Raw genomic sequence first — 26,220 nt, forward strand, 5'->3', positions numbered from 1 at the left:
ACGACCAAAGAATCCAGGGGCGGCTGGCTTAGTTTCTTTGAGACCATAAACTCCAGACCTCAAGCCCACCCCCCGTTGTCCATCTCCATCTTCTCATTCAACGTCTGTATATCTATTCTTATTTATTGAGGTTTTGGAGGATCAGATCTCCGATTTGCTCATTCCACTCCATTCCATTCAAATCTTGTTTTTCTCTCATAAGGTTGGTTGGTTGCTTTCATGGATTCTGCTTTGATTTTGTTTTTGGCAATTGGTTAGACTCGTGTTGGAAGCTCATAGCTTTGATTTGTTTTTAATTGACTCCTCGATTGTTTTATCAGTCGGTTGTTTTGTAGATCGGGATCTGCGTTTTGTTTTTCGGGTTTAGGTTCCGTGCCTTTATTATGATCTGTTTGGTTGCTGAGAAAGACGAGGGAATTTGAATCTTCTTTTATGGAAGTGAAAAGGATTTGCAAATGGAAACAATAAACAAGTTTTAAAAAAATTATGTCAAAGGCAAGAAAACAAGTCCTTAGTGATGTTTTCATGAAGTTAGTATTGGAAACAGTTTGAACACGTTGCTCGACATGTTTTTCGTGTTAAAGTTTTAATTTTTCAGTTTTTTGATCTCTTCTCATTTGTTCCTTTTTCATAGTTTTCCACCTACTCTCAGGGTAATTCGATGTATTTTTTTTACTGGCTTGATGAGAATGCAAGTTTGTTTTCACGTCAGATATTGATGTCAAATTATCCTACAATTAAGCTATGTTCAGTGGTAACTTTGAATGGGGGCTCTCTGTAATTCCATGTTGGGTTCACTTTCTGTGGGTTCTCTGGAATTTTACCCTTGGAATTCAAACTTAAATATCTAATTCCTTTTTTTTTTCTTTCTATTTTTTATTTATTTATTTATATCTTTGTATGAGTCGAAACTGAATATAAATTCTTGATTCTTCCTGAATTGGCAAAATCCTGGTTTTTGCCTACATCACAGCTTTGTTTTTTTTTTTTTTTTTCAGTACCTCTTTTTTGATAGTCAAATGAAGACGATAGATTAAAAGTGCCTCATAAAAAGGTGGTGTATCCCATGTACACACGATGTATGCAAGGAGTGCACCAGAACACAAAACAAAACCACTATCTAGCTAATAAGTTCCCATTCTATCAACAAAGTCCAAAAAACAAACAAACAAACAAACAAACAAGGAGAGCCCAGATCCCCACCAGACCACATAAACAAAGTCTTAAAGATTACATCCTTCATTGCGAAGCTTGACCACTTCTTGCCTTTAAAGGTTCTCCTATTATGCTCTTTCCTGGTGATCCAAAAGAAGAGTCTCCACATTGTCTTGCACTTGGTTGTCATGACATCGCTATGCCAACTCAGAAGGACATCTTTAACTGAATAGAGGAGGAACCCATGAAACACCAAACAAGGAGAACACCAAAGACAATAGTCTAGAATTTAATTGAGCATGTCTTGAAGACTGTAGAATTTTGAATAGTCAAATCATAATTAGAATAAATGATGTTATTTTATGCTGGTATTGTATGGTGTCTTTGGTTTTTCAATTCTATCTCATTCATGTATCAAATAAGATCCCAACACGCTATTTGATATAAAATCTTACATGGTTGCATTAGGGTCTGTGCTTTGCTCTCATTATCTTCAAGGTTGAGCAATGGTTGCCCCATGCTTTTCATGATTTATTTTAATCCCTTTTTCATCTGTAAACTCACCTTTCCATTTTGCTCCCATATATTTCTCATCATCTCTTCATCAATGAATTCCAATAGTTTGTCAACTAGGAACTTAAAACTAATCTCATGATGTGCCATAAACAATCTGCTTGAAATTAAAGGTTCTCTTGCCAATGTATAACAGTTGTCAATTTCTATGATTCTCTTCATTCACCTATAAATGATTTTATGTTCTTTATTAGTGCTAACTGATGCAAGGAATGCAGATAGGTACTCAACAGAGTAAAAAGAGCATAAGAATTATTCTCACAATCCTTATATTATTTTTTAATACTTTCTCCTTGATGTTTTGCCATTATATTTTATAATTATTTGATTAAGAGGGATGAAATGATCCCAAATTTATAAATCTAACCCCTCCCATGTTTGTACTTAAAAACACATTTTTTACATCAATGCCCTTCAACTTTTCAATTATTTTCAAGTGACTTTTAAAAGAAAATGTTACTTTTACCAGAAAAAAATGAGGGTATTTTGATAAAAAATGTGTTATTTTTTGGGCTGAAAAAAGTGAAGGGTTAGATTTACAAATTTGAGATTACTTCATCCCTTTTAATCAAATAACCCTATATTTTAATCTTGACTATGATATCTCGTACTGCCCAATGCACAGGTTGACAACCCAAAATACATGCGGGTTATGACGTCTGTCAGGTGGATATGACATTGCCAGAACTTTGAAACAATATATCAAATGGAAACGAGTATCTTTGTCTATCTACATTGTGGTTGAAGCCTCACTGCATGCCAAATTGAATATTGAATAAAATGGCATCAGCTGTTACAGATATAGTGACTACTGCAGTAGATTGGGTGACATTGGCATTTAATGCTCCTTTACCCCGGGCTGTTGTTTTTGGAGTGCAAATTGGCGGTATTGCCTAATTTCTCTCATTTTTTCTTTTTTGAAACTGATCAAAATTTCCTTGACCTTGTCCTTACCGTCCTTAATGTTCTGTTTACATTTTGTTGAAGGGCATTTGTTTGTGGAAGTTGTTCTTCTGCTGGCCATTATTTTCCTACTTTCCCAAAAGAGCTACAAACCCCCTAAACGCCCACTAACAAAGAAGGTTTGTTCAACAGCTGTCAAGCCTTTTAATCTTGATGTCAACTTTCTCTTATTTAATAGCCTTTTTCTGTCTATGTTTGTTTTTTGACTGTTTCATTGTCTCCATTAACCTTTTTTTTCCTTGCTTTATCTGAAATTTTTGTCTTTTTATTAGAGAATATGTTGTTATAAGTGTGGCCAAAAGAGAAAAAAGCCACGATTTATTTAAGGAAAGATAATATAAAGAATTAAACTTTATTGTTTAGGAAAAGAGATGACAACAAAATGGAGAAGACGTCCTCTATTAGAAGACAGGATTTGTTAATTTTGAGTTCCAAATGTTTATCTATGATAGGATATAGAAAATATTTATTCATTTATTGATAATCAAGCAAGAAAGAATATATCAAGAACTTAAATTGGAGGGATGCAACCTTGTTACATTAGACTTGTAGATGGAACACCTAGAAAAGGTGAAAAGGGGTGCAACTAGGACTCTAAGCAGAAGAGGCATAAGGCCTTGGCAGGGTTTGGTAGAATTAAAGGGAAGAAGCAGGAGGTTGTAGAGCTTGGAAAGTGCTAGAGGTAGAGGCAAGAAAGCCTTGGTAGAGCTTAGGAAGAGTTGAGCAGAAGAGGTAATTGATAAGAGGCTGGAGAGGTGGTAAGCTGCATACTGTCACCCATAATTGCTTTCTCTCTCCTTGCCAAAAGTTTTATGCAGCACTTGGGGAAGAGAACATAAAGAAATTTAAGGCACCTCTTTCTTAAGAGGTTGATGATGCTTGACAAAGGTTAATTCATCATAAGAACTCACAGAGAACTAGGAAAGAGAGATTAGGATCTATGAGAGAATTAGGCGGAGAGGGCAAGAGAGCTTAGGAACAGTTATTGAGTGGAAGAGGTCAGGTCCTTGTGGCCTTAGGAAAAGTTGAAGAGGAAAATACCTTGGGAGAGTTGTAAGAGAAGCTTGGGGGGAATTGTAAAAGAACGGGCATAACCTTGGGAGCTCATGGAAAGTTTTAATGGGAAGAGGTGAGATTCTTAGAGAGCTTAAGGAGTGTTGTTGAGGATGAGGCAGGAGATTCAAGACCCTTGGCTAGCTTAGGTGAGTTGTAGGGAACAAAAAGAGATGCCCAAAAGCTTAGGGAGAATGGTTGGTGAAGTGGTCATATCCTTGGAGAGGTTTGAATGGCACTGTGCCATGGTTTGATCCTTGCGAAATTGGCCTTTTGTGGCAAATTTTCGTAGATGAGACTGAAAGAGCAAAAAATAAAAGCATATTGTCTACTTCATGATTGATGATGATGATTGGAGTCTTGGATTTTACAAGAGCAAGAGTTACATGTTGATCACCTTGGTACTTGGTAATAAAGATTATACTTTTTGGATATGGTTCCCATACCTATAAAAGACATTAGTTTGGTACAGGCCAAGGGTCCTCTCTTGATTAAGTTATCTAGAGAAGGAATAAAAGGATAATGGGCTTATATCTCTCTTTTTAGAGAATAGAGAATGATTTGCCTTTAGTAATAATTGTTAAAAGTTTTCGTGAAAGCCATGTTCTGAACCCTTTTGTTTTTTAGTGTCACCTATCTTGCCACTTGTCATTAGCTTTAGGGGACTTAAAATAAAAATGATATTTTATGTCCTCAATGCGTTGTTAGGCAATGGTTTTGTCATGTAATCACTTAAGCCCAGTAGAGGAACCTTATAAATACCCCTTAAGGCTAGGGTTTCCATCACCTTTTGAGAGACAGTTGTCTTCCACCTCCAAAGAGAGAAAGCCTAGCATTCCTTCCTTCTAAAGTCCACACTTTGGTGAGCTAAGATCGTGGTTCAAGTCATTGAGTGAAAGATCTTAGGTGTATAAGATTTCCATATTCTTTGTTCTTCATCTTCACTGAGTGGAATTGATTTAGGAACATCCAAATTAAAGGTAAAGTTTTGTAATGGCTTTTCTCTAGATCCTTTATTGGTAAAATTTTGATTTTTGTTTCCATTACGTAGGATCTAGAGGCCTAAGGTAGTTTTGCATGCACCTATATGATCCAAGGTAAGGGAATGAAGCAATCTAGGATTCCCAAAAACTAGTATTAGAGCCCTATGATAGGTTTTTGAATGTTAGATTTGCTCTAGGGTATGCTAATTCTATTTTGCAAGGTATTTTTATTCATCCCATGGCCTAAAGGGATGAATGTATATCGGTTTTCTATGTAATAAACTTAAGATTCGTCTTGTTGTTATTAACATAGGATACTGAAGTGCAATTGATTCTCTTTAGTGGAATGTTGAATCAACTTTAGAATTGGATTATGAGAAAGCTAGTACTTCTATGGGTCCCAGTGGTTCTTGCTCTGAGCTCATATACCATGATGGTATGATTTATGAGACTTGGATTGACTCTTAGTTTACTCTTATGCATAAGGGTGTTTTGGTAATTATGCAAGGTTGCACAAGGGACAATGAACAAATTTTCTAGATTGAGCTAATTGATTAATTAGATGACCATGTATGGTTAATTAATCAATTAAGACCCGTTTTAAGCTAGATTAAGTGACCCAACCTTTTTTTAATAGGCAAATGGAATATTATAGATAATCACCTAACATTGGCAGATTACCTCAGTTGTTGTTACGAGTCTTGTACGCTTGTCAAATCCTCATTAATACATGCAATTCCACTATGGGTCACGTCCACTTCATCTGAGCCTCAATAAGAGTTAAAAGTGAAAAGGAAGAGAAAAGAGATAAGGAGGAATGGTCAAGCATACTTGGTGAACTTGGGAAAAGTTAAAAGAAGAGGTAAGATGCTTGGCGGAACTCTGGAGGTCTTGGCAGTGCTTGGAAGAGCTAAGGAGAAGAGAGATGAAGCCTTGAAATGATTAAAAAATGAGGAGGCAAGAGGTCTTAGCTGAACCTGGGAAGAGCTTAGAGGAAGAAGCAAGAGCCTTTGGAGGTGATGAGCTGTGTATTCTCACCCATGCCCGGGTGAGAGGATCTAGAAGTTTATTGGGAAAGACTGGTAAGAATTTCATGGACGGACTACTATCTCTATGATGAATGGGCTAAGGACCTGGTTTTGGTTTGATCTCTGGTGTGGGGAGAGTCCTTCTAAGGATAGCTTCCAGAATCTTTTCATCTTTGCAGAAAATAGGTATCTACTTGTAGCTGATTATTGGTGCTTGGAGGATGAAACTGTCAGTGGAATTCAGTGATCATCAGAATGTTTCATGATTTGGACTTGAATTAGTAGAGAGTTTCATGTGTTGAATTTATGATTGCGAAGTTAAGAGGACATACAGAAATATATGTTGGTGTGGAAGCTCTCAGAAAGATGTGACTTTTTGGTAATTTCTTATTATAAGGTGCTCTCCTGTATGGCTCCCACATCTTTTCAAGTAACTCTGTAGGGCTTAATGCTACATTAGCATAGGTGTTTTTCCCCCCTATGAGAGGTTATTCTGGGAAGGATCCTGATCATTTAGTAGCTGATGAGAAGGGACAGAATTTTTTGGAACTGGTGTAGCTTATGCGGTCAAGGAGAGAAGTTGAATAATCACATCCTTATTAGTCTACAGGCCCTTTTGTTTAACATCTTTGGAGTCTCTTGGGTGCTGCCTTATTTAGAAAGGAGTTTTTGGTTTGTTGGGGATGCAGCCTTGTGAGCAGAAAGTGTGAAAATCACTCTGTCCCTCTTATTCTGGTCCACTTGGAAGGAGTGGATTCATAGAATCTTTGAATAATTGAAGCTCCCAGTGTTTAGTTTGAAATACGTTCTGCCTAAAATTTTGTTCTATTGGTCAACTGATTCTTTTGTGGAGGATAGTTCATCTTTTCTAGACTTTATTCATTTGATGTAGGTGTGCTAAGGCCCTCTTTTTGCCACTCAGCTTTGTTTTATGCTTTATCAGGTGATGCTTGTATACTTCCTGTCTAGTTGGGAAATGCCACTTTTCAGGCATTTGCTAATCTTTTTTCTCTTCGCTGGTCGAAAAAAAGAGGAGGAAATATGTTATTTGATACATTTAGGCTGTAATGATATTGTAGTTTACTGTTGCATAAGAATGTATTAAGTAGGGCTGACCTCCAGATTGAAGGTTAGTCCTCACTGCCTAAGGGGTTAGATTGACATTATTGTCACCTTAATTCTATGCTGTCGGCCTTTGTGATGGTACAGATTGTGCTCTTGATGGTTATAAAGTGTAGAAACATCATCATCTTTTCACAGTCAGCGCTCACACATGCAAAAAAAAAAAAAAAAAGAAGGTTGGGGGGGGGGCGCGGCTCTACTGCTGCTTAAAGCTAGTCTTTGAATTTTTATGGTGTCAAAAGTGTTAAATCTTTCTATTCTGGATTCTTTGTTTTATCTTGGAAATTAAAGTTTATGAACAAAATAAAAATGAAGTTCCAAAATTAACAAGTTTTCTCAAATTTTAGCCAAATGTTTGAAATGTTAGTGTCAATTAATATCATAACTATAAAATATTGAAATGGATTTATTTTCAAACTGGGTAAAAAATTTCATTCAATTATAAAATCATGGGCTAATATTGAATGCATAAAGTATCGTAAGCTTGTCTGAAATTTTGCTGCTAATCATTTTGCAGTTTTAACCTTGTGATTTTGCTTTAAATTTAATCTTATTATGGTCAATGTGGGTCTCTTTTTTCTCTTTAAATTGCTCTGATATTTAGTTCTTTTAGAGGCATATCCTTTGTAGTATCAATATTGAGCCATGCGTATGGATGTTATCATGCTTGTCATTTTCTAACTTCACACTTCTTTTAAGATCTGGAGTCCATTTGGGAGAGTGATTTCAAGAGGGCCTAAGAGTGCTTCATAATGTTTGGAAGTGCTTCTTACAAAATTTAGATGTTCGAGAAACTTTTGAAAATTGCTTTTAAAATTCTACAGAATCACTTGGTAAGTGATTCTTCCAAAAATCACCTTTTTGTTATATAATACATTACTAAGAACACTATTAAAGTACTTTTTTTTAAAAGTTTATATTCAAACACTAAGTGATTCTCTTTAAAAACATTTCTAATGAAAATGCTACTAATAAAAGTGCTAAGACTAGGAGTGCTTTAACCAGAATCACTCCCAAATGGACTCTTAGGTTAAACCTTACCACCATTGTAATTTTTGTATAGGTATACCATCATCCTTTCTATGTATAAAAACCTGTGCTGACCTAACATTGCTCTAAATTATGCTGTCTGTATGTAGGAAATAGATGAGCTGTGTGAAGAATGGGTTCCAGAATCCCTGATTCCTCCTCTTACAGAAGAGATGCAGTGTGAACCTCCAGTATTGGAAAGGTAAAATACTTGTTACTTTTGTCAACTTATTTCTAATGAAAGAAGTTCTTGTGGTTCTTGTCAAATTTTAGCCTTTTGTCCTCATTCTATACCACTTTTAGGTTAAGTTGGAGAAAACCTTTCAGTTATAAAGCTCCTGTTCTTTTTTCAAACTTCATTGAAGAGTTTCTTTCTTGATGTTATGACATGTTTCTCTATTTGTATTACCCAAAATGTGCATTATTTCTTTCTTGGAGTTGTCACAAACTACTTGTTGGTTTTGGATTTTTCTATTTTCCTTCAATTTTATGCTGTTTCACATATAATCTTGGTCCTTGATTCTAGGTTTTGAAATTTAGACACAGAATTGAGTCTGAGATGCTTATTATTTTTCCTAAGGAAAATATTGAGGTTCTCAGCTAAAATTTGAAGAGATTTTCCACAAATTAGAGGTATCCCTGTTCATGAATTGCATTTTATGCAGTGCCGCAGGGCCACATACAGTAATCAATGGCAAAGAAGTAGTGAACTTTACTTCAGCAAATTACCTTGGATTGATTGGACATGAGAAGTTACTGGTGAGGCAAACCCATTCCTATTATTTACCAATCTTTATTATGATAATCCTTTACTTAAATATAGCCACCAATGCAATATTTCATCTCAGGAATCTTGCACTGCTGCACTGGAGAAATATGGTGTTGGTTCTTGTGGTCCTCGTGGTTTCTATGGAACAATCGGTAAGGCTCAATATTTAATATAGTTTTAAGTAAACTACATATATGGTTGTTTACTTTTCCCTTTTAACATGGAAAGAACACTTACTAACAGTTTGTATTTTGTAGATGTTCACCTTGATTGTGAGGCCAGAATAGCAAAATTTTTGGGCACTCCTGATTCAATACTCTATTCTTATGGACTTTCCACCATGTTCAGTGCAATCCCAGCATTTTGTAAAAGAGGAGACATCATTGTTGTGTGAGTATATCTAATGTCGACTTTTTAATCTTTGGTTATCTGGATATTACATAAATGTTAGCATGTATTGCCTATGGATGTGAATAATGTTTTATGTATTTCTGATTGATCTTTGGCCTTTTTCTTTTCAATATTAGTTTTTGATTTTGATGCAGTATTATCATGGTCAGGCAATAAGAATTACGAAAAGGAAAAAAGAAATCTAAGTGCTCTTGGTTTTATCTCATTGTTCAGACTTAGTTTAAAAAGAATGTGATGTTGTAAGATTTGGTTTGCATTTTAACTCTTGCTTTTATCTCATTGTCCAGGCTTGCTTTGAAAAGAATGTGATATAAGATTTGGTTTGCATTTTAGCTTGCATTTCAGCTGCTTTTATCTTGCATTCCTATTATTGGACCTTATTTATATTTGGATGCAGTCTTCTTAATTTATTTTGACTTGGCACTTGTCCCTGGCACTTTGCATTTTGATTTCTTTTTCTATTCCCTCTTCTTTTCTTCTGATCTTTGATGATATTGTCTCCGGTTTAAATTGTGGCATTATCTATTCATCCAATTATTTTTAGTGGCTTGTGTCATATTAAGGTTGGGTTTCTTGTTGATTTTGTGACATAGGTTTCTTTCGTAAAATATAGCTGACAGGAAATTTCTGGTATATGTTTGTCTCTCTACTTAAACTATGTCTTTTCCTATTTCAGGGATGAGGGAGTCCACTGGGGAATACAAAATGGCCTTTATCTTTCTAGAAGTACAATAGTGTATTTCAAGCACAATGACATGGAGTCTTTGCAAAATACTCTAGAGAAAATTACTTTAGAGAACAAGAGGGCTAAGAAGCTGCGGCGTTATATTGTGGTTGAAGCTGTGTACCAGGTATTTTTTGTTAGTCATGCATCTTAACTTTTGGCATGCCAAACAAATACTCAAGCATGGATACATACATATTTTACAACTCTATTGGCAGAAGGAGATTCCTCTATTATCTCCTGGGCTAAATGGGATCAGGCAAATTGGAACATTGGCTTAGATAGATCACCTTGTGGGCCATATTGGGGTTACCTTTTCTTGGTGAATGGAGAGGTCAGAAATCTCTCATAAGATGCAAGTACTCACAATTCTCCTTATCCTTTGTGTCCCAGAGGTTAGAAGTTAGAACTAAGGTGGCTTCCTTGCTTAGAGAGGAGAAACCACAATGGAAACTCTTATGGGTCATTTTTACACCCCCTTGAGTGTTCTTGAGCAACCTTATTTTTGTATGTTTTTTTAAAATCTTCCATTGCTTCTCTAGCTTGCCTGTGAAGGATTCTTTGTCTTTCCTTCTTCATAGCTCTTTCCCCAGTAATGTTCCTCCATTGCAATAAAACTCTCTTATTAAGAGAAATATATCAAATGTATACACCAGAAACCACTTGAAAATGCTTGGTGCACTTGGTATCAATGCAAAGATGTTCATTTGTACACATAGTTTCCAGAATATTTTAATTGGTACTTTATTGAATGTTCTGCCTGTGTAGATCCTGGAAAAATGGTGGAAGAAATTGTGATTGAAGATATTTGTTTAAAGATGAATGAAGACATTGCTCGTCCTTCTTGTATTTATCTTTAAAGATGAATGAAGATGTTTGTTTCAGTCTCAAAAAAATAAAAATAAAAATCGTGATTGAACTTTGATGATGGCTTTGCTTTCCTGAGACAGCTCATAGTTTTTACAAATGCCCAGCCCTTGAGGCCTGGCTCAAGTGGTAACAGGTTGTGGAGGGTTTGTGGGACGTTCTAGGTTCAAGTCCTAATGGGGACAAAAATTTACCTATATAAAAAAAAAAATGGTTTTTACAGATGCCCAAACCTTAAAAAAATGCTTCTTGTCAAAATGACCACTCATGCTCTGCATTGTGGGCTTATGGAATCAGTCCTGCATAGGCGGGATGATAAGCAGCTACAAAGTTGCACATGCAAGTATATTTCATTGAAAATCCCATGATACTTTATTTTTAGTTTCAAATGTTGACATGCTTGCATATCTGCAATTAGCAAGATAGTACATTCTATCTGTTGTTGCTAAAAATTATAAGAATGGAGAGTTCTAGTTCTAATAGTAAAATTTTGAACTTCATTTTATCCTGTGCTACTGAGGGCCGTATATGATTGCTTGCAGTTTTTATATTGAATAGATATAGATATGTGTCTTTCAATTTTAATAAGATTTTAGAAAATTTAAGGAGAAACATTGATTCTCCAAATTGATAAGATGAAGTTAAATCAAGTTACCAATGTGCTTGTGGTTTCAAATTCTAAAATTTGTTTCATGCAGCCTTCTGTTTTTCATTTCTATTGTGCTTTGAAGTAGGCATCATGGTTCTTTTTTCCTTGCTTTCTTCTTTTTCTTCTTCCAACTTGAAGCCCTTGTTTCCTCGGTGCATCTTGTTGGTACTCCCAAGTTATCCATATTTCTGAGAATGCTGCAATATTGTGTGGATTGGACTTCTCCTTTCTTCCTTCAGTAAAAACTATTTTTAGATGAGATTCAATCTTCAATTGTACTTTTTCCTACTCATGTTCAAAATATGTTTATGTGGTTCTCTTGTTTTCTTCCCAGTTTATGTTCTGAAGTATTTTACTTTTTTGCTCCTGATGGAATACAATGAATCCAAAAGGAATGATTATTAACTCTGCAGAGGTTTCATAATTAGTAGTTTCTCGACTTGCTATCTGCAGAAGTTGCATAATCAGTAGTTTCTAGACTTGCTATGTTACTACAATATCATTATATTGCTTTATCATTTTTTATGATGACCTTTTAATATTTTGATTTCTGAAACTTCTAGAATTCTGGCCAAATAGCTCCATTAGATGAGATTATCAGATTGAAGGAGAAATACCGCTTCCGTGTCTTATTGGATGAGAGTAACTCATTTGGTGTGTTGGGCAGCACTGGAAGAGGTCTCACCGAGTTCTTTAGGGTTCCGGTATGTTTTAAGAACTTACTACTTTTAATCAGGAATCAACTCTTCCTTCATGATCCCATGGTTATGGGGTATGCAGATTGAGAAGATAGATATTATAACTGCTGCCATGGGACATGCATTAGCCACAGAAGGAGGATTCTGCACTGGAAGTACTCGAGTCATTGATCATCAAGTATGGAAGATTGAAGTTCTTTACTAGTTGACTACTATATATATATATATATATATATATATACTGATTTTCAATACTTAAATTTTGTTCCAACTTACTAGTGTTGACGCCTCAGGCTATGCCATGCTTTGCAGCGTCTGAGCAGTTCTGGATATGTCTTCTCTGCTTCTTTGCCCCCCTATCTCGCAAGTGCTGCAATTACTGCTGTCGATGTCCTGGAGGAAAATCCTGATCTGATTATGAAGCTGAAGGAAAATATTGCTGTATTATGGCAAGGTTTGTTCTTATCTCGCTACTAATCTAACACCAAGGTGGTGCCTCTCCCTTGCTGAATCTCAATGTATTCTACGCATGCTATTTGACCTCATTGTATTTAACGAAGTTGGCTTTCGGTTTCCATATGTTTCTTGGCATTTTCAATGTTTCCAAGAAAAAAAAATGAAAAATCCTCTTTTAATTGAATGCTTTGCCAATGGTTTTTTCCCAAAACCGATCTATACTGAAAACAGGACTGGGTGGTTAGAAGCTGTATAGAAAAGCAATATGTTTAGTTTGCTTCTAACTGTTAGATTCTTCAGAATCCTGCCTTTTTGGTTGACGTGTACTTCAAATAGCAACTATGTTGCTGAGGGTTAGAAGCTGTATAAAAGTAAAGCAATATGTTTAGTTTGCTTCTAACTGTTGGATTCTTCAGAATCCTGCCTTTTTGGTTGACATGTACTTCAAATAGCTACTATGTTGCTGAGGGTGATGTGTGCTAATTAGGTTTTTCTTTTTCAATGGATGGGTAGGAATCTTACATTGTTTAGCTTGCTGCTGGTCTAACCCATTTTCGGTTCAAAATATGTTGGGCAAATGCAGAATTGTCAGATATACAAGGCCTTTCAATAGCAAGCAATCCACTATCACCCATAGTCTTTCTCAGACTAGAGAATTCGACAGGTTCCTTAAAGAATGACCTCCACCTGCTTGAAGATATTGTGGATCACGTAAGATCATCGTTTCTCTGAATTCCTCTGTCACATGTTGGTCAGTCGAACATCCTAATGAATCCATCCCCAAATGTTTGCTCTGTTGCAGATGCTGAACAAAGACTCTGTTTTTGTTGTGGCTTCCAAGAGATCCACACTTGATAAATGTCGTCTGCCTGTTGGAATCAGACTATTTGTTTCTGCTGCACATACCGAATCTGATCTCTTGAAGGCATCTGAATCATTGAAAAGAGCTGCAGCATCAGTGCTGGCGGGTTCTAGTTGACAGGTGCATGCCAGATCTCAATTTTTAACCTCATTGCATTCATTGAACTATTTATTGTGTCATGCCAGCCAATGAAGAAATGAGGCTCCCACCCCCAACAGAAAAAAATATGGAAAAAGGAAAGAAAAAAAAATGTCTCGAGGATATTGATAATTTATGTAACACTTTAAGTTGGTTTTTTTTTTTTTTTTCTTTTTCCTTTTAAATATTCAACATGCAAGTAGAGTAGAGTGGTTAAAAATACTGGTTTTTGTCTTGAGGTAATATCTGTTAATTGTCACTTTGAGATTGATTGTGGCTTGTGGAAGTCTTGTTGCATTTTACAAGTATTCTATTTTGATGTTAATCCTTTGGTGAAATAGAAAGGGATGATCATGCATTTTCTTATATTTTAGTTCTAGGAAAATATAAGGAAAGAAAAGAAAATGATTTTCTCAATGTTTGATTTCACTTTGAAAAATACAAAGAAAATAAAATATAATTAAAATTAGTTAGAAACTTATATATTTTTTTAAAAAATTAAGTTCTATATATAAAAGATGAAACAAATAAAATGAGTTTTAAGCTACACATAAAAATAATTTAATTAATTTTTTTTTTCTTTTTTACATTTTCCTCAAAATTTTTTTGATAAACAAACATAGCCTTGAATGGGATTGTCCTTCACTTGTGCTTTATTCTTGGCATCTGAGTGGGGTGCACAGGGGCATGCAGGAGAGAAAGCCAAAAGATGTTCAATTCTTATAAGAGCCGTGGGTGCTCTGCCCTGGTAATTCTGTTTTACATATATATTTCTCTTTAAATGGGTATAAGAATTTGGGGAGAACAAACTTGGACAATCCAGAATCAATTAACCAATTCTATCATGTAAGGATGTATATTATTCATTTGGATTCCATTAGACTCGTGTATTATGTACAAGAAAATGTATTTAATCACTTTTTGCCAATTCCCCGAGACCGGGGGACTTTCTCGCCTATGTTTCCCATGGGAAGAAGAGCAGGGCACAGCGCCCCTGGCTCTTTTTAAATAGTTTCTTTTTAGCTTTTTCCGACTTTTTAAAAGGTTTAGCTGCAGAGTATTTAACCATAATTTTATGTAAAAAATTTCCCACAAATATATAAAAATTTTCAAACTAATGCTTCGTGTGTATTTGTTAAAATTGATTAGAATGAATCAAAATTTTCGTAGGGAAGGCCCTGGAAACACTCCTCATGGGCAATCTTATATAGCCCCCACACTTAAAAAGTGTCAAATTCATGCCATCCATCCTTCAAGATAAGTGTTTTGCTTGCTTTTGACAGCTATGGCATTAAGGATGGTATTCTCAAAAAAAATTTAGTAGCCGTAGACGTAGCTCCTCCGGATTTTTCTCAATAGTACGGTAAATTAAAAAAGTTATGCTTAAATTACTGTAGTAGAAGAAGTTATTACAAATATACGGTAGTTTTTGCCACATAGGAGAGATGATTTGCCACTTAGGAGAGAGGAGAGAGGAGAGAGGAGAGAGGGTTAACGGATAAATTTTTTTTAAAACCAAAATCATCTTTTCAAAAGTCAAAAGGAAAATCGTCTCTTCAAAAGACGAGTTCCATGAAAAAAAAAAAAATTTAGTATTTAAAAAAATTCCCCATTTACAAGGGAACTCGTCTCTTGAAGAGACGAGTTCCCATGGGAAAAAAAAATATTTTTTTTTTAAAAATATTTTTAAAAAAAATAAAATTCCCAAATTACAAAAAAAAAAAAAAAAAACAATTTTCTTTTTCCCAAATTAAAAAAAAAAAAAAACCAATTCCTCAATGGGAACTCGTCTCTTTCAAGAGACGAGTTCCCATGGGAAATTTTTTTTTTTTTTTTAAAAAAAAATACCCAAATTAAAAAAAAAAAAAAAAACAATTCCTGAAGAAGAGACGAGTTCCCATGGGAAATTTTTTTTAAAAAAAAATATTTTTTTTATAAAAAAATATTTTTTTTATAAAAAAATTCCCAAATTAAAAAAAAAAAAAAAAAAAAAAAAAAAAAAAAAAAACAATTCCTTAAGGGAACTCGTATCTTCATTCTTTTTCCCAAATTAAAAAAAAAAAAAAACCAATTCCTCAATGGGAACTCGTCTCTTTCAAGAGACGAGTTCCCATGGGAAAAAAAAAAAAAAATTTAAATATTTTTTTTTTATAAAAAGATTCCCAAAAAAAAAAAAAAAAAAAATATTCCACAAGAGAATTTTTTTATTTTAAAATACCCAAATTAAAAAAAAAAAAAAAAAAAAACAATTCCTTAAGGGAACTCTTCCCATGGGAAATTTTGTTTTTAAAATTTTTTTTTTTTATAAAAAAATTCCCAAATTAAAAAAAAAAAAAAAACAATTCCTGAAGAATAGACGAGTTCCCATGGGAAATTTTTTTTTTTTAAATATTTTTTTATAAAAAAATAAAAAAAAAACAATTCCTTAAGGGAACTCGTATCTTCAAGAGGCGAGTTCTTTTTCCCAAATTTAAAAAAAAAAAAAAAAATTTTAAATATTTTTTTTTATAAAAAGATTCCCAAAAAAAAAAAAAAAAATATTCCACAAGAGAATTTTTTTTATTTTAAAATACCCAAATTAAAAAAAAAAAAAAAAAAAAAAAAAAAAAAAAAAAAAAAAACAATTCCTTAAGGGAACTCTTCCCATGGGAAATTTTGTTTAAAAAAAATTTTTTTTTTATAAAAAAATTCCCAAATTATAAAAAAAAAAAAAAAAAAAAAAAAAAAAATTATTCCACAAGGGAACTCGTCTCTTCAAGAGACGAGTTCCTATGGGAAATTTTTTTTTTTTTTAAATACCCAAATTTAAAAAAAAAAAAAAAAAAAAAAAATTATTCCACAAGGGAACTCGTCTCTTCAAGAGACGAGTTCCTATGGGAAATTTTTTTTTTTTTTAAATTTTTCTTTTTTTTTTAAATACCCAAATTAAAAAAAAAAAAAAAAAACAATTCCTTAAGGGATTCCCATGGGAATTTTTTTTTTTTAATATTTTTTTTTATAAAAAATTCCCAAATTAAAAAAAAAAAAAAAACAATTTCACAAGGGAACTCGTCTCTTCAAGAGACGAGTTCCTATGGGAATTTTTTTTTTTTTTTAAATACCCAAATTAAAAAAAAAAAAAAAAAAAAAAAACAATACCTGAAGAAGAGACGAGTTCCCATGGGAAATTTTTTTTTTAAATATTTTTTTATAAAAAAATTCCCAAATTATAAAAAAAAAAAAAAAAAATTCCACAAGGGAACTCGTCTCTTGAAGAGACGAGTTCCCATAGGAAATTTTTTTTTTTTTTAAATACCCAAATTTAAAAAAAAAAAAAATCCTATGGGAAAATTTTTTTTTTTAAATATTTTTTTTTTATAAAAAAATTTCCAAATTAAAAAAAAAAAAAATAAAAAATCCACAAGGGAACTCGTCTCTTGAATACCCAAATTAAAAAAAAAAAAACAATTCCTCAAGGGAACTCGTCTCTTGAAGAGACGAGTTCCCTTGAGGAATTGTTTTTTTTTTTTTTATTTTTTATATTGGGAATTTTTTTATAAAAAAAAATATTTAAAAAAAAAATTTTTTTTTTTCCCATGGGAACTCGTCTCTTCAAGAGACGAGTTCCCTTGAGGAATTGTTTTTTTTTTTTTTTTTTTTTTTTTTTTTTAATTTGGGTATTTAAAAAAAAAAAATTTCCCATGGGAACTCGTCTCTTGAAGAGACGAGTTCCCTTGTAAATGAGGAATTTTTTTAAATACTAATTTTTTTTTTTTCATGGAACTCGTCTTTTGAAGAGACGATTTCCCTTTTTGACTTTTGAAATTTGAAAAGATGATTTTGGTTTTAAAAAAATTTTATACGTTCACCCTCTCTCCTCTCTCCTAAGTAGCAAATCCTTTCTCCTATGTGGCAAAAACTACCGTATATTTGTAATAACTTCTTCTACTACAGTAATTTAAGCATAACTTTTTTAATTTACCGTACTATTGAGAAAAATCCTAGCTCCTCCTGCCTCCTACTTGCCGATGACAACAAATTCAATTCCTATTGATGGATGGCATTTTGGTTATAGGTTATGTTTGGTTCGTGAAAAGTACCAAGAAAAAAAAAAGGTAAAAGAAAATGACATTTTTATATTTGGTTTTATTATAAATTTTTTTTAAAAAAATAGTTAGAAATTTATATATTTAAAAATTATTTAATTTTTGTATAATGGAAGAAATTAAAAAAAAATGAATTTAAAGAAACATATAAAAATAATTTGTTAATTTTGAATTTATTTTTTATTTTCCTTTTTTTTTTCTTTTGGGTTATTTAATTAAAAGGCCTTTCATTTTTTTTTTGTCCTATTATGATAAAAGTGTTATCATTATATTTTTATTTTTTAAATAACATTTTTTTTAATAAATATTTGAAATAGTTAAAGATATTTATATAAAAAATGAGTTAATTTTTAAATCAAAACATGTGATATGATAAAATTCTCCACAGATGTTATAAGATGAAATTTCTACACCATAAAAATTGAGAATATTATAGCTTCCAGCTGCAAAATGCGACTTTCATTTCAAATGCTGAGTGTCCAAACATAATTTTATTACTAAAAACATTTCTCACTTTATTATCAAGTTTTTTAAAAATAGTTACACAGTTGCGACTTGCGAGGCAAGCTCTAAACTTTGTCCCACGCATTCAAATGGACAGAATCTTAGTAGTTTCATTTATTTATGTTTTTATGTTTTATTATTGATCCTCAGCATATTATAATTAAATATTTTTATTGCGTCTTGAGAAATAATCTAAGTTTCAAATACTTTCAAACATTAAAAAGTAAAAATAACTCATGCTAAGTTTAAATGAGTTTCAACTTCAAATATTTTTGCTTCTATTTTCCTCTTACTTTTGTTTCTCAAAATTTTCAAAAATTAAATATATTTTCACTACCTCAAACTCTTTATTTCTTTTTTCCTCTCATTCCTTTTCGAATTTTCCCACCAACCAAATACATCCTCCCTATTTTCTTTCTCTTATGTTTTTCCCTCAATTATTTTCCAAAAAATAGGGATAAATGTGACTTCTGAGCAAAATATTCTTCAGTAATACGAGAACAACACATTATATTAGTATTCATAATACATAAATTATACCTAGATCCTGGATGGGTATTGCCTATGCGTTTTCTTCTGTTTCTCAACGAAATTCTTCACCTCTGCAAACAAGAGAGACGCCTCCGGCAGTTCCGGAAAGATGTAAAACGCATGAATCGCACTCCCATACTCCAACACCCTCACTTCCTTCCCCGATCTCTTCAGCCACTCGCAGTACCTCCTCTGCCAGTCCTGCAACGGATCGAATCCTCCAATGAACACCATCGTCGCCGGAAACTCCACCTCCGACAACTCCCTCCCTCTCGGCCCGCTCACGTTCGCCGCCTCGTGGTCTCTGTCGGCTCCTTCCGGCAAAAACATCTTCCACATGCAGTCCGTACGCCTCATTGACACCAGCGGCGAACCTTCCAGCCTCCTCTCCGACTCCGTCCTCTCCTCTCCCCCAAAGAAGGGCTGAATGGGAACCAGTCCCACCACCTTCACCTCCCGAAACGTCGTTGTTTCGCACGCCCGCACCGTCACGTTGTGCGCGAGGTTGGCCCCCGCGCTGTCCCCGACGAGGAAGCACATTGACAGATCGGAGTTGGGCGGGGGTTGAGAATCCAGGTACTTGAGGACATCGAAGCCGTCGTCGTACTGTGCCGGGCACCGGTGCTCCGGCGAGAGCCGGTAATTGACGGAGGCCACGATGGCAGGGATTTTTCGGGCGAATCGGCGGCACACGGCGTCGTAGGCCTTGGAATCGGCGCTCATGAAGGCGAAGCCGCCGCCGTGGAAGAACACAATCACCGGAAGCTTCTCGCCTCCGCCAGGAACCTCCGTAGGCTCAAAGAGGCGAAACCAGAGGTTTCGTGAGGGATCGACAGTCACGTCGGAGGTCTTAACTCCGTTAACGGGAGTAGAGTTGGGCCGAGCGCGGAAGTCGAGGAAGCAGAGGAGACGGCGGTTGATGGTGCCGTCATCACGGCGGGCATAATCGGTAACGACAGAAAGCGCGAAAAGGACGATCTTGGTTTTCCATGGAAGAACAGGTGAGAATTGAGTCATTTTGTTTGTTCTTTTCTTTGGGCGGCGAGAAAAGATGGGATCTGGATTCAAATATCACTGGGACACCTCTCGGGATTGGCCAACGAATTAACATTTTTTCTTCATTATGCATTAAATGCAAGAAAATAAATTATTTCTCTGTCTCAATCTATTTCATATTTTCAATAAATAAATAAATAAAAATGATAGTATTATTTATGTTATATATATATATATATATATATATATATATAATTCAAAAAATAATGGTTTTGAACAATATTTAAAAAAATTGAGTTATCTACAAAAAATTTATAATCTCAAATTTAATTTTTTTAAAAAATAATTTTTAAAAATATAAGATAAATGTGTACTTTTTCTACCATATACTTCACATGCAAGACTCATATTAAAATTGTTTTTTAATTAAAAATGAGAAACAAAAACCTAATGATAACATGTTTCTATAATAAATAAGTGGTAGGATTTTATACTCACAAAACCCATATAGGATTCATAATTAAGATAAGTTCCTTCAACCACCCATTAATGATAAGGATATGAAATAGTAATTGATAAAAATATCAACTTGACTCATTTTTGTCTTTATTCTACTACTTGCCAATATTCTTTCTTATTTAACCATTTTTTTATTTTTCATTATTTTTTTAAACTCTTTTATAAATAATTAAAAAATTAACATTATTTTTTATTTTTAAATTATAAATAAACAAACATTATATTAATGATTCAAGGACTATTTTGGAAAATACTTTCTAAAAAAATATTAATTTAAATAAATAAAAATTATCTTTTACATTTATTTTTATCTTTTACATTTTAGAAGTAAATAATTTAATGATTAAAATATCATTTAAAATAAATATATTCACCATTTTAATTTTTTTATACTCAAAAAGTATTTTAAAGTTTTTTTTTTTACTATTATAAAATAAAAAGTTTAATTTTTTTTTTTTAATCTTCTTCCTTCCTTATTTTAATAACTTTTAGTAATAAGTTATATGAAATGTTACAAATTTGTTTATTAATGATTTTTTTTAATGATTTGAATTAATTGAAAATTTATTAAAATAAGAAAAAGAAAAAGAAATAAAGAGGAGGGATGAAAAGTTTTTATTTTAAGTACTTAATAAAAATATTTTCATATGAACTAATTTTAGAAGTTGATTATATTAATATATAGTAGAGATTGAATTTTTCTTATATAAAAGGGTTGAAATGTATATTTACTTATTTTAGATGAAAACAAGTAATTAAAAATTATATAAATTATATTTGAGTTTAGTTTTAAAATATTTTTATAGTTTTTATTTTTTATTTTTTTTTATTTTTAAAAATAATTTTTTATTTTCTATATTGTCTCTTTTTGAAAATACGTTTAATTAAAAAATGAAAACTATTTTTAAAAATGAAAATTGAAAACCTTGTTTAGTACTATTTTTTTTATATGAAAAAAAATTATTTATTCATTTATTGCGTCACTGTACAATCGTATTACATTAATTGTATAAGGAAAATGTATTAAGTGTACAAAGGCGTACAAAGTTACCATTTATGAAAGATTATAATAGATTATGAGTTATTCCTTTATTTTTTTTATCACTCACGAATTGTGCATATATGTGTGGACCCCGCATTTTGCTCGATGTGTTCCCACTCGATGGCGAAACTCGTTTTTTATTTTATTTGATGAAAATTTGATTTTTAGAAAAAGACTTGGAGTTGCCACTTATTTTTGTTTTATTTTTTTTTAAGGGAAAAACCAAATAAGAAAAAAAAACCCTAAGTGTGACTCCTGAAGAAAAAAAACGAGTCTGCGAAAAACCAAGTTTAGGTCTAGGGGTCAGGTTACTTATTGGGAAGGTACGCTGGTGAGCCGTAGCACCCCTCTAAGCCCGCATACGTACGGCCTCTACTAAACGAATTGAGGAAATTGTGGCAATTAATTAATTAATTATGGATACCAAGAAAAATAATCAATATACAAGTCATGGTGATAATTAATATGCACAAAAACAATGATGAAATCTAATTACAAAAATACACAAAATAAATAATAAAAAAATTATGCAAAATGATTTATTGAATTAAATAAATAAAAGATATTAAAAAAAGTTTTAAAGAAATTTCAAAGGATTTTATTAAAAATGATTTTGAATTAATGATTTCCATTTATTTACTTATAAAAACAAACAATTTATTTTCTCAGTTTTAATTGTATACAATTAAAAAAAAAAAAAAAAACTATTTACACTTATTGTATCAAAAGAATTCATTACAAAATTTCAATTTGGGCACAAAAATTATTTCTTACTTGCTTTTACTAGAAAATAATGAATTTTTACAATTTTATTTACAAAAGTATTTATATTCATTTTCATTTAAAAGAGTGATTTTTATAAATTATTTAAAATGACATAACTTTATTTACAAAAGAATTTCTAATTAAAAGGAAAAAATAAAAATAAAATTAGGAATAAAAATAAATAAATAAATCATCTATTTCTAAAAACGACTTTTAATCCAATTTTAATTAAGTAAAAAGAATTTATTTAAAAAAACATTTTTTTTGGACGATTTTATTAAAAATTAATTTTTGGGACAACTTTATTTACAAAACAATATTTGGAAAATTTTTGTTAAACAAAGAAATTTTTGGACAAATATTATTTAAAAACAAATTTTCAAATTCCATTAAAAACATTTCTTTTGGATTTTTCTAAATGCATTTTTTTGAATTTTTATAAATAAAAAATAAAATAAAATAAAATAAAAACTTTCTTTTATTAAAAATAATATTTTAAAATTGTTGTTTTATTAAAACACATTTATTGACTTATTCCTCTCATTTAAACAAAATTTCTAGTTTGTTTGATGTTCAATTCTATACACACTCAATAAATACATGCGAACGAATATTTATACAAACTAATAAAAATAAAATTAAATAAAAAGTGAGAAATAAAATATGTACCCAAATAAACTTACAACAAGCTCCACATGTCATCAATTCGTACTCAGCCAACAAGATTGCAGAGCGGGTCCATGCAAAAACAAGAATAACACAAATGTAAATATCTAGAGATGTATAAAATCTCAAACAAATATTCTAACCCAAATTCCAATTTCAAATTAGTCCCATAAATTTCCTCAATTAAAATGAGCCCAAATTACTATAGGTCTTAACCTAGAACGTCCAAATTAATAACAAAAAATACAAACACTATCAACCAAACCTAAAATTAGATAAATTAAAATAAATTCTACTATACCTAAATTTAATATTTCATAATCTAAGCGTAGTTTAATATACACCATAATTGTCCCATATCCAAATTAAACAATTTAAATTGGTCAAGCTCATATCAAATATTCAAATAATCCAACAAATCCCACCCACATTATGGGCCCCAAAATCCACATCAATTAACAAGCCCACATAAAAAAAACACATGGTCAAGAGAAATAATATTTCAAGTCCAAACAAATAACAACTTAACACTAGGTCCAAGTCCAAATAAACAATATGCAATTGATATAATCTAAATATCCCCAAATTGATCACCAAATACAATATGCCCACAAACCCAAATTAACAAATTTCAAATTAATTCACTAACAATAAATTAAATCAAATTATATATTATTCTACCAACAATAAATTAATCCAAAATTTCATATTAATTTAACAATCCAAATTTCACAAACAACAATTATTATTAAAATAAAATAAAATAACAATAATAACAATAATAATAACGGATAAGATGGGAAGGGGTTGCCGGTGGCGACTGGCCGGTGGCCCTATCGGCGATAGTGAGGGTGGACGGGTTTTCGAGAAGCAAAATAAAATGAAATAAAAATTAAAATCAAATGGGAAGTGTGGTGGAGTGCTGTGAAGGAGGAAGAAGATGGAAAAAAATATGGGGGTCGCGCCTGTGGGAGTTTGGGGGGAGAAGAAAATAAAAAAATGCCCAGAAGCCAAGGTGGGGTGCCGGCCGTGTGAGAGTGAATGGAGAGGGGGGTTGCCAAAAGCCCTAAAAAACTTTAGAAAGAAAAGAAAAAGAAAGCAGAAAAAAAAATGGGGGGCTTCTGCTGTTGTTCCCGGGGGGAGTTGAGAAAAAAAAGAAAATAAATTCCCCCCAGAAACCCTAGGTTCGGTTTCGGCCGTGTGAGTGAATGGAGAGAGGAGGGAGCCCCGAGGAGAGAGGAGAGAGGAGAGAGGAGGGAAAAATGGGGGGGAAAAGATGAGGGAAAAAAGAAAAAAATGGGAGAGGGGGGCTCGGCCAAATGGAGGAGTCTTGGGAAAGAGAGAGAAGAGTGGGAGAGAATAAAAAAATTGAGAGAAGATTGAAAAGTGGCCGGTGGTGAGAGTATGGGAGGAGAGAGAAGAAGTGAGTGGGTGAGGGTAGGTGGAGGAGAAAAAGGAAGAGAGAGAGGAGAGAAAAAAAATATAAAAAATAAAATAAAATAATAAATAAATAAAATAAAAATATAATAATAATAACAAATAAAATTAATAAGTAAAAATAAGATTTAAAATAATAATAATAATAATAATAATAAAATAATAATAATAAAAAAACTAAAAATAATAATAATTTACAAAATAATGAAAACTAAAAATTAAAGGGTGAGTGGGCCTAAAATAACACATGTAATTGAGATTTAAAATTGAGCTCAAAATTAATGTAAAAATAAAATTGGGACAAATTTTGGGGTTCACAAATATGCCCCTTTTCGGTAGAGTTTACGAGTAAAGTGAGTGTATACATGAATGAAACGAAGTGAATTTTACCGAAGAACAAGAAAGACCACCAAATTTGTTCTAGTATGACATGGGCTCTCTTGAATGATAAGGTTGGTGAACGCCAAAAGGAGGAAAGATGGTGACTCTAGGTGCCTGAATGAGTATGCATGACAACTCTAAACGCCAAAACTAAAGGAAGAATATGGCACCGAATGCCAAGCTGGGCAATGGCTCTGAATGCTAAAATGAAGACACGGCTCTGAATGCCTAAAACTGATAAAAGGAATGGCTCTGAACGCCTAAGACTGGAAAATATGGCTTTGAACGTTTATAAAAGAAAATTGTGGCTCTGAATGCCAAAAAAAGATTTGAAGGCCTATAATTCTAAACACCCATGAAAGAAAGTAGTGGCTTTGAACACCTAAAGGGTGAAAACGGCTCTAGGTCACGAGCTCAAGGCTCTGAATGCTAAGCTGACTAATGGCTCTAAATGCCAAGCTGACTGCTCTAAATGTCGAATTGAAGATATGATGGCTCTGGATGCCAAGCTAACCAATGGCTCTAAATGCTTGATCATGAACGACGACTCTGAATGCCAAACTATGGAGAAATGGTGGCTCTGAACGCCAAACTAAGGATATGATGGCTCTAAAAGCCAAACTGTTGGGAAATGGTGTATGCCTGACTATGAACAATGGATTTGAATGCCAAACTATGAACAATGGCTCTAAATACCAAACTACGGAGAGATGATGGCTCTGAAAGCCTGACTCTGAACGCTAAACTGTAGAGAGATCATGACGGCTCTAAATGTCAAACTGTGAATAATGGCTCTAAACACCAAACTATGGAGAAATGATGACTCTATAAGCCTGAATGTGGATGATGGCTCTGAACGCCTGAACTGTGAATGATGGCTTTGAACGTCTGAATTGTGGATAAATCATGACGGCTTTAAATGCCAAATTGAAGATGCGACTCTGAATGTCAAGCTAGAAACCGATGATGGCTCTAAACGCCAAAACTAAGGATGCGACATCTGAACGTCAAACTGGGAAGTGATGATGGCTCTGAGCGCCGAAATTGAGAATGTGACTCTGAACGTCGAACTGAGAAGTGATGATGGCTCTGAACGCTGAAACTGAGAATGCGATGAGGATGACTCTAAACGCCGATACTGAGAAGTGATGGCTCTGACAGCCGAAACTGAGAAGTGGTGATGGCTTTAAATGCCGAAACTGAGAAGCGATGATGATGACTTTAAACCCCGAAACTGAAAAATGCGACTCTGAACGTCAAACTGAAAATTGATGATGACTCTAAATGCCAAAAACCGAGAATGTGACTATGAACGTCAAACTAAGAAGTGATGATGGCTCTGAACGCCGAAACTAAGAACGCAACTCTAGATATCGAGCTAAAGACAAACAACAGCTTTGAACGCTAAACTGAAGATACGACTCTGAATGCCAAGGCGATGATGTGGCTCTGAATGCTAAACAGAAAAGAGAGGGTGGCTCTGAATGCCAAACTGGAAAGGAATGGTGACTCCGAACTTCAAACTGGGCAGAAATGGTGGCTCTAAACGCTAAAAATGGAGATGCGGCTTTGAACGCCAAAAATTGTGAAATGATGATGGCTTCGAACACCAAAATTGAGAATGATGGTGACTCTGAACGCCGAAACTGAAGATGCGGCTCTGAACGATAAAAATGACTCTGAATGCTAATCTAAAAGAAAATGGCAATTCTAAATGTTAGTAATGTGGCTCTGAACGCCTGAATGTGAACGATGGCTCTGAATGCCTGAGTGTGGACAACGACTCTGAACGCCAAAAAGATGGCGACAAACGC

General features: G+C 33.1%; 2 protein-coding genes across 3 annotated transcripts; one reads left to right on the plus strand and one right to left on the minus strand.

The window, feature by feature from the left end:
• On the plus strand, positions 1 to 13,818 carry LOC117918515 (long chain base biosynthesis protein 1). Of its 2 annotated transcripts, XM_034835237.1 has the most exons (13): positions 1 to 202; positions 2,354 to 2,614; positions 2,716 to 2,810; positions 8,017 to 8,108; positions 8,572 to 8,665; positions 8,755 to 8,827; positions 8,933 to 9,065; positions 9,763 to 9,937; positions 11,890 to 12,030; positions 12,107 to 12,202; positions 12,337 to 12,478; positions 13,064 to 13,191; positions 13,283 to 13,818. In XM_034835237.1, the coding sequence occupies exons 2-13, from the start codon at positions 2,509 to 2,511 to the stop codon at positions 13,457 to 13,459; spliced, it is 1,452 nt and encodes a 483-aa protein (XP_034691128.1). In that variant the 5' UTR covers positions 1 to 202; positions 2,354 to 2,508; the 3' UTR covers positions 13,460 to 13,818. The 2 variants fall into 2 exon arrangements, with proteins under 2 accessions (XP_034691128.1, XP_034691129.1); XM_034835238.1 differs by lacking the exons at positions 2,354 to 2,614; positions 2,716 to 2,810.
• A 4,618-nt stretch (positions 13,819 to 18,436) lies between these two features.
• LOC117917724 (probable carboxylesterase 18) lies at positions 18,437 to 19,676 on the minus strand. Its single transcript, XM_034834092.1, has one exon. It carries the CDS (start codon positions 19,615 to 19,617, stop codon positions 18,610 to 18,612), a length of 1,008 nt encoding a protein of 335 aa, XP_034689983.1. The 5' UTR covers positions 19,618 to 19,676; the 3' UTR covers positions 18,437 to 18,609.
• Between the last annotated feature and the right edge of the window lie 6,544 nt (positions 19,677 to 26,220).

This window comes from Vitis riparia, chromosome 7, assembly GCF_004353265.1.
Source record: "Vitis riparia cultivar Riparia Gloire de Montpellier isolate 1030 chromosome 7, EGFV_Vit.rip_1.0, whole genome shotgun sequence".
Taxonomy (NCBI): domain Eukaryota; kingdom Viridiplantae; phylum Streptophyta; class Magnoliopsida; order Vitales; family Vitaceae; genus Vitis; species Vitis riparia.

Bases quoted from the DNA above. Each gene is read 5' to 3' on its own strand.
- LOC117918515 (XM_034835237.1), top strand. From the start codon at position 2,509: ATGGCATCAGCTGTTACAGATATAGTGACTACTGCAGTAGATTGGGTG. The intron at 8,109-8,571 runs GTAAAATACTTG...CATTTTATGCAG, and splicing joins GAACCTCCAGTATTGGAAAG to TGCCGCAGGGCCACATACAG. The intron at 8,666-8,754 runs GTGAGGCAAACC...ATTTCATCTCAG, and splicing joins TTGGACATGAGAAGTTACTG to GAATCTTGCACTGCTGCACT.
- LOC117917724 (XM_034834092.1), bottom strand. From the start codon at position 19,617: ATGACTCAATTCTCACCTGTTCTTCCATGGAAAACCAAGATCGTCCTT.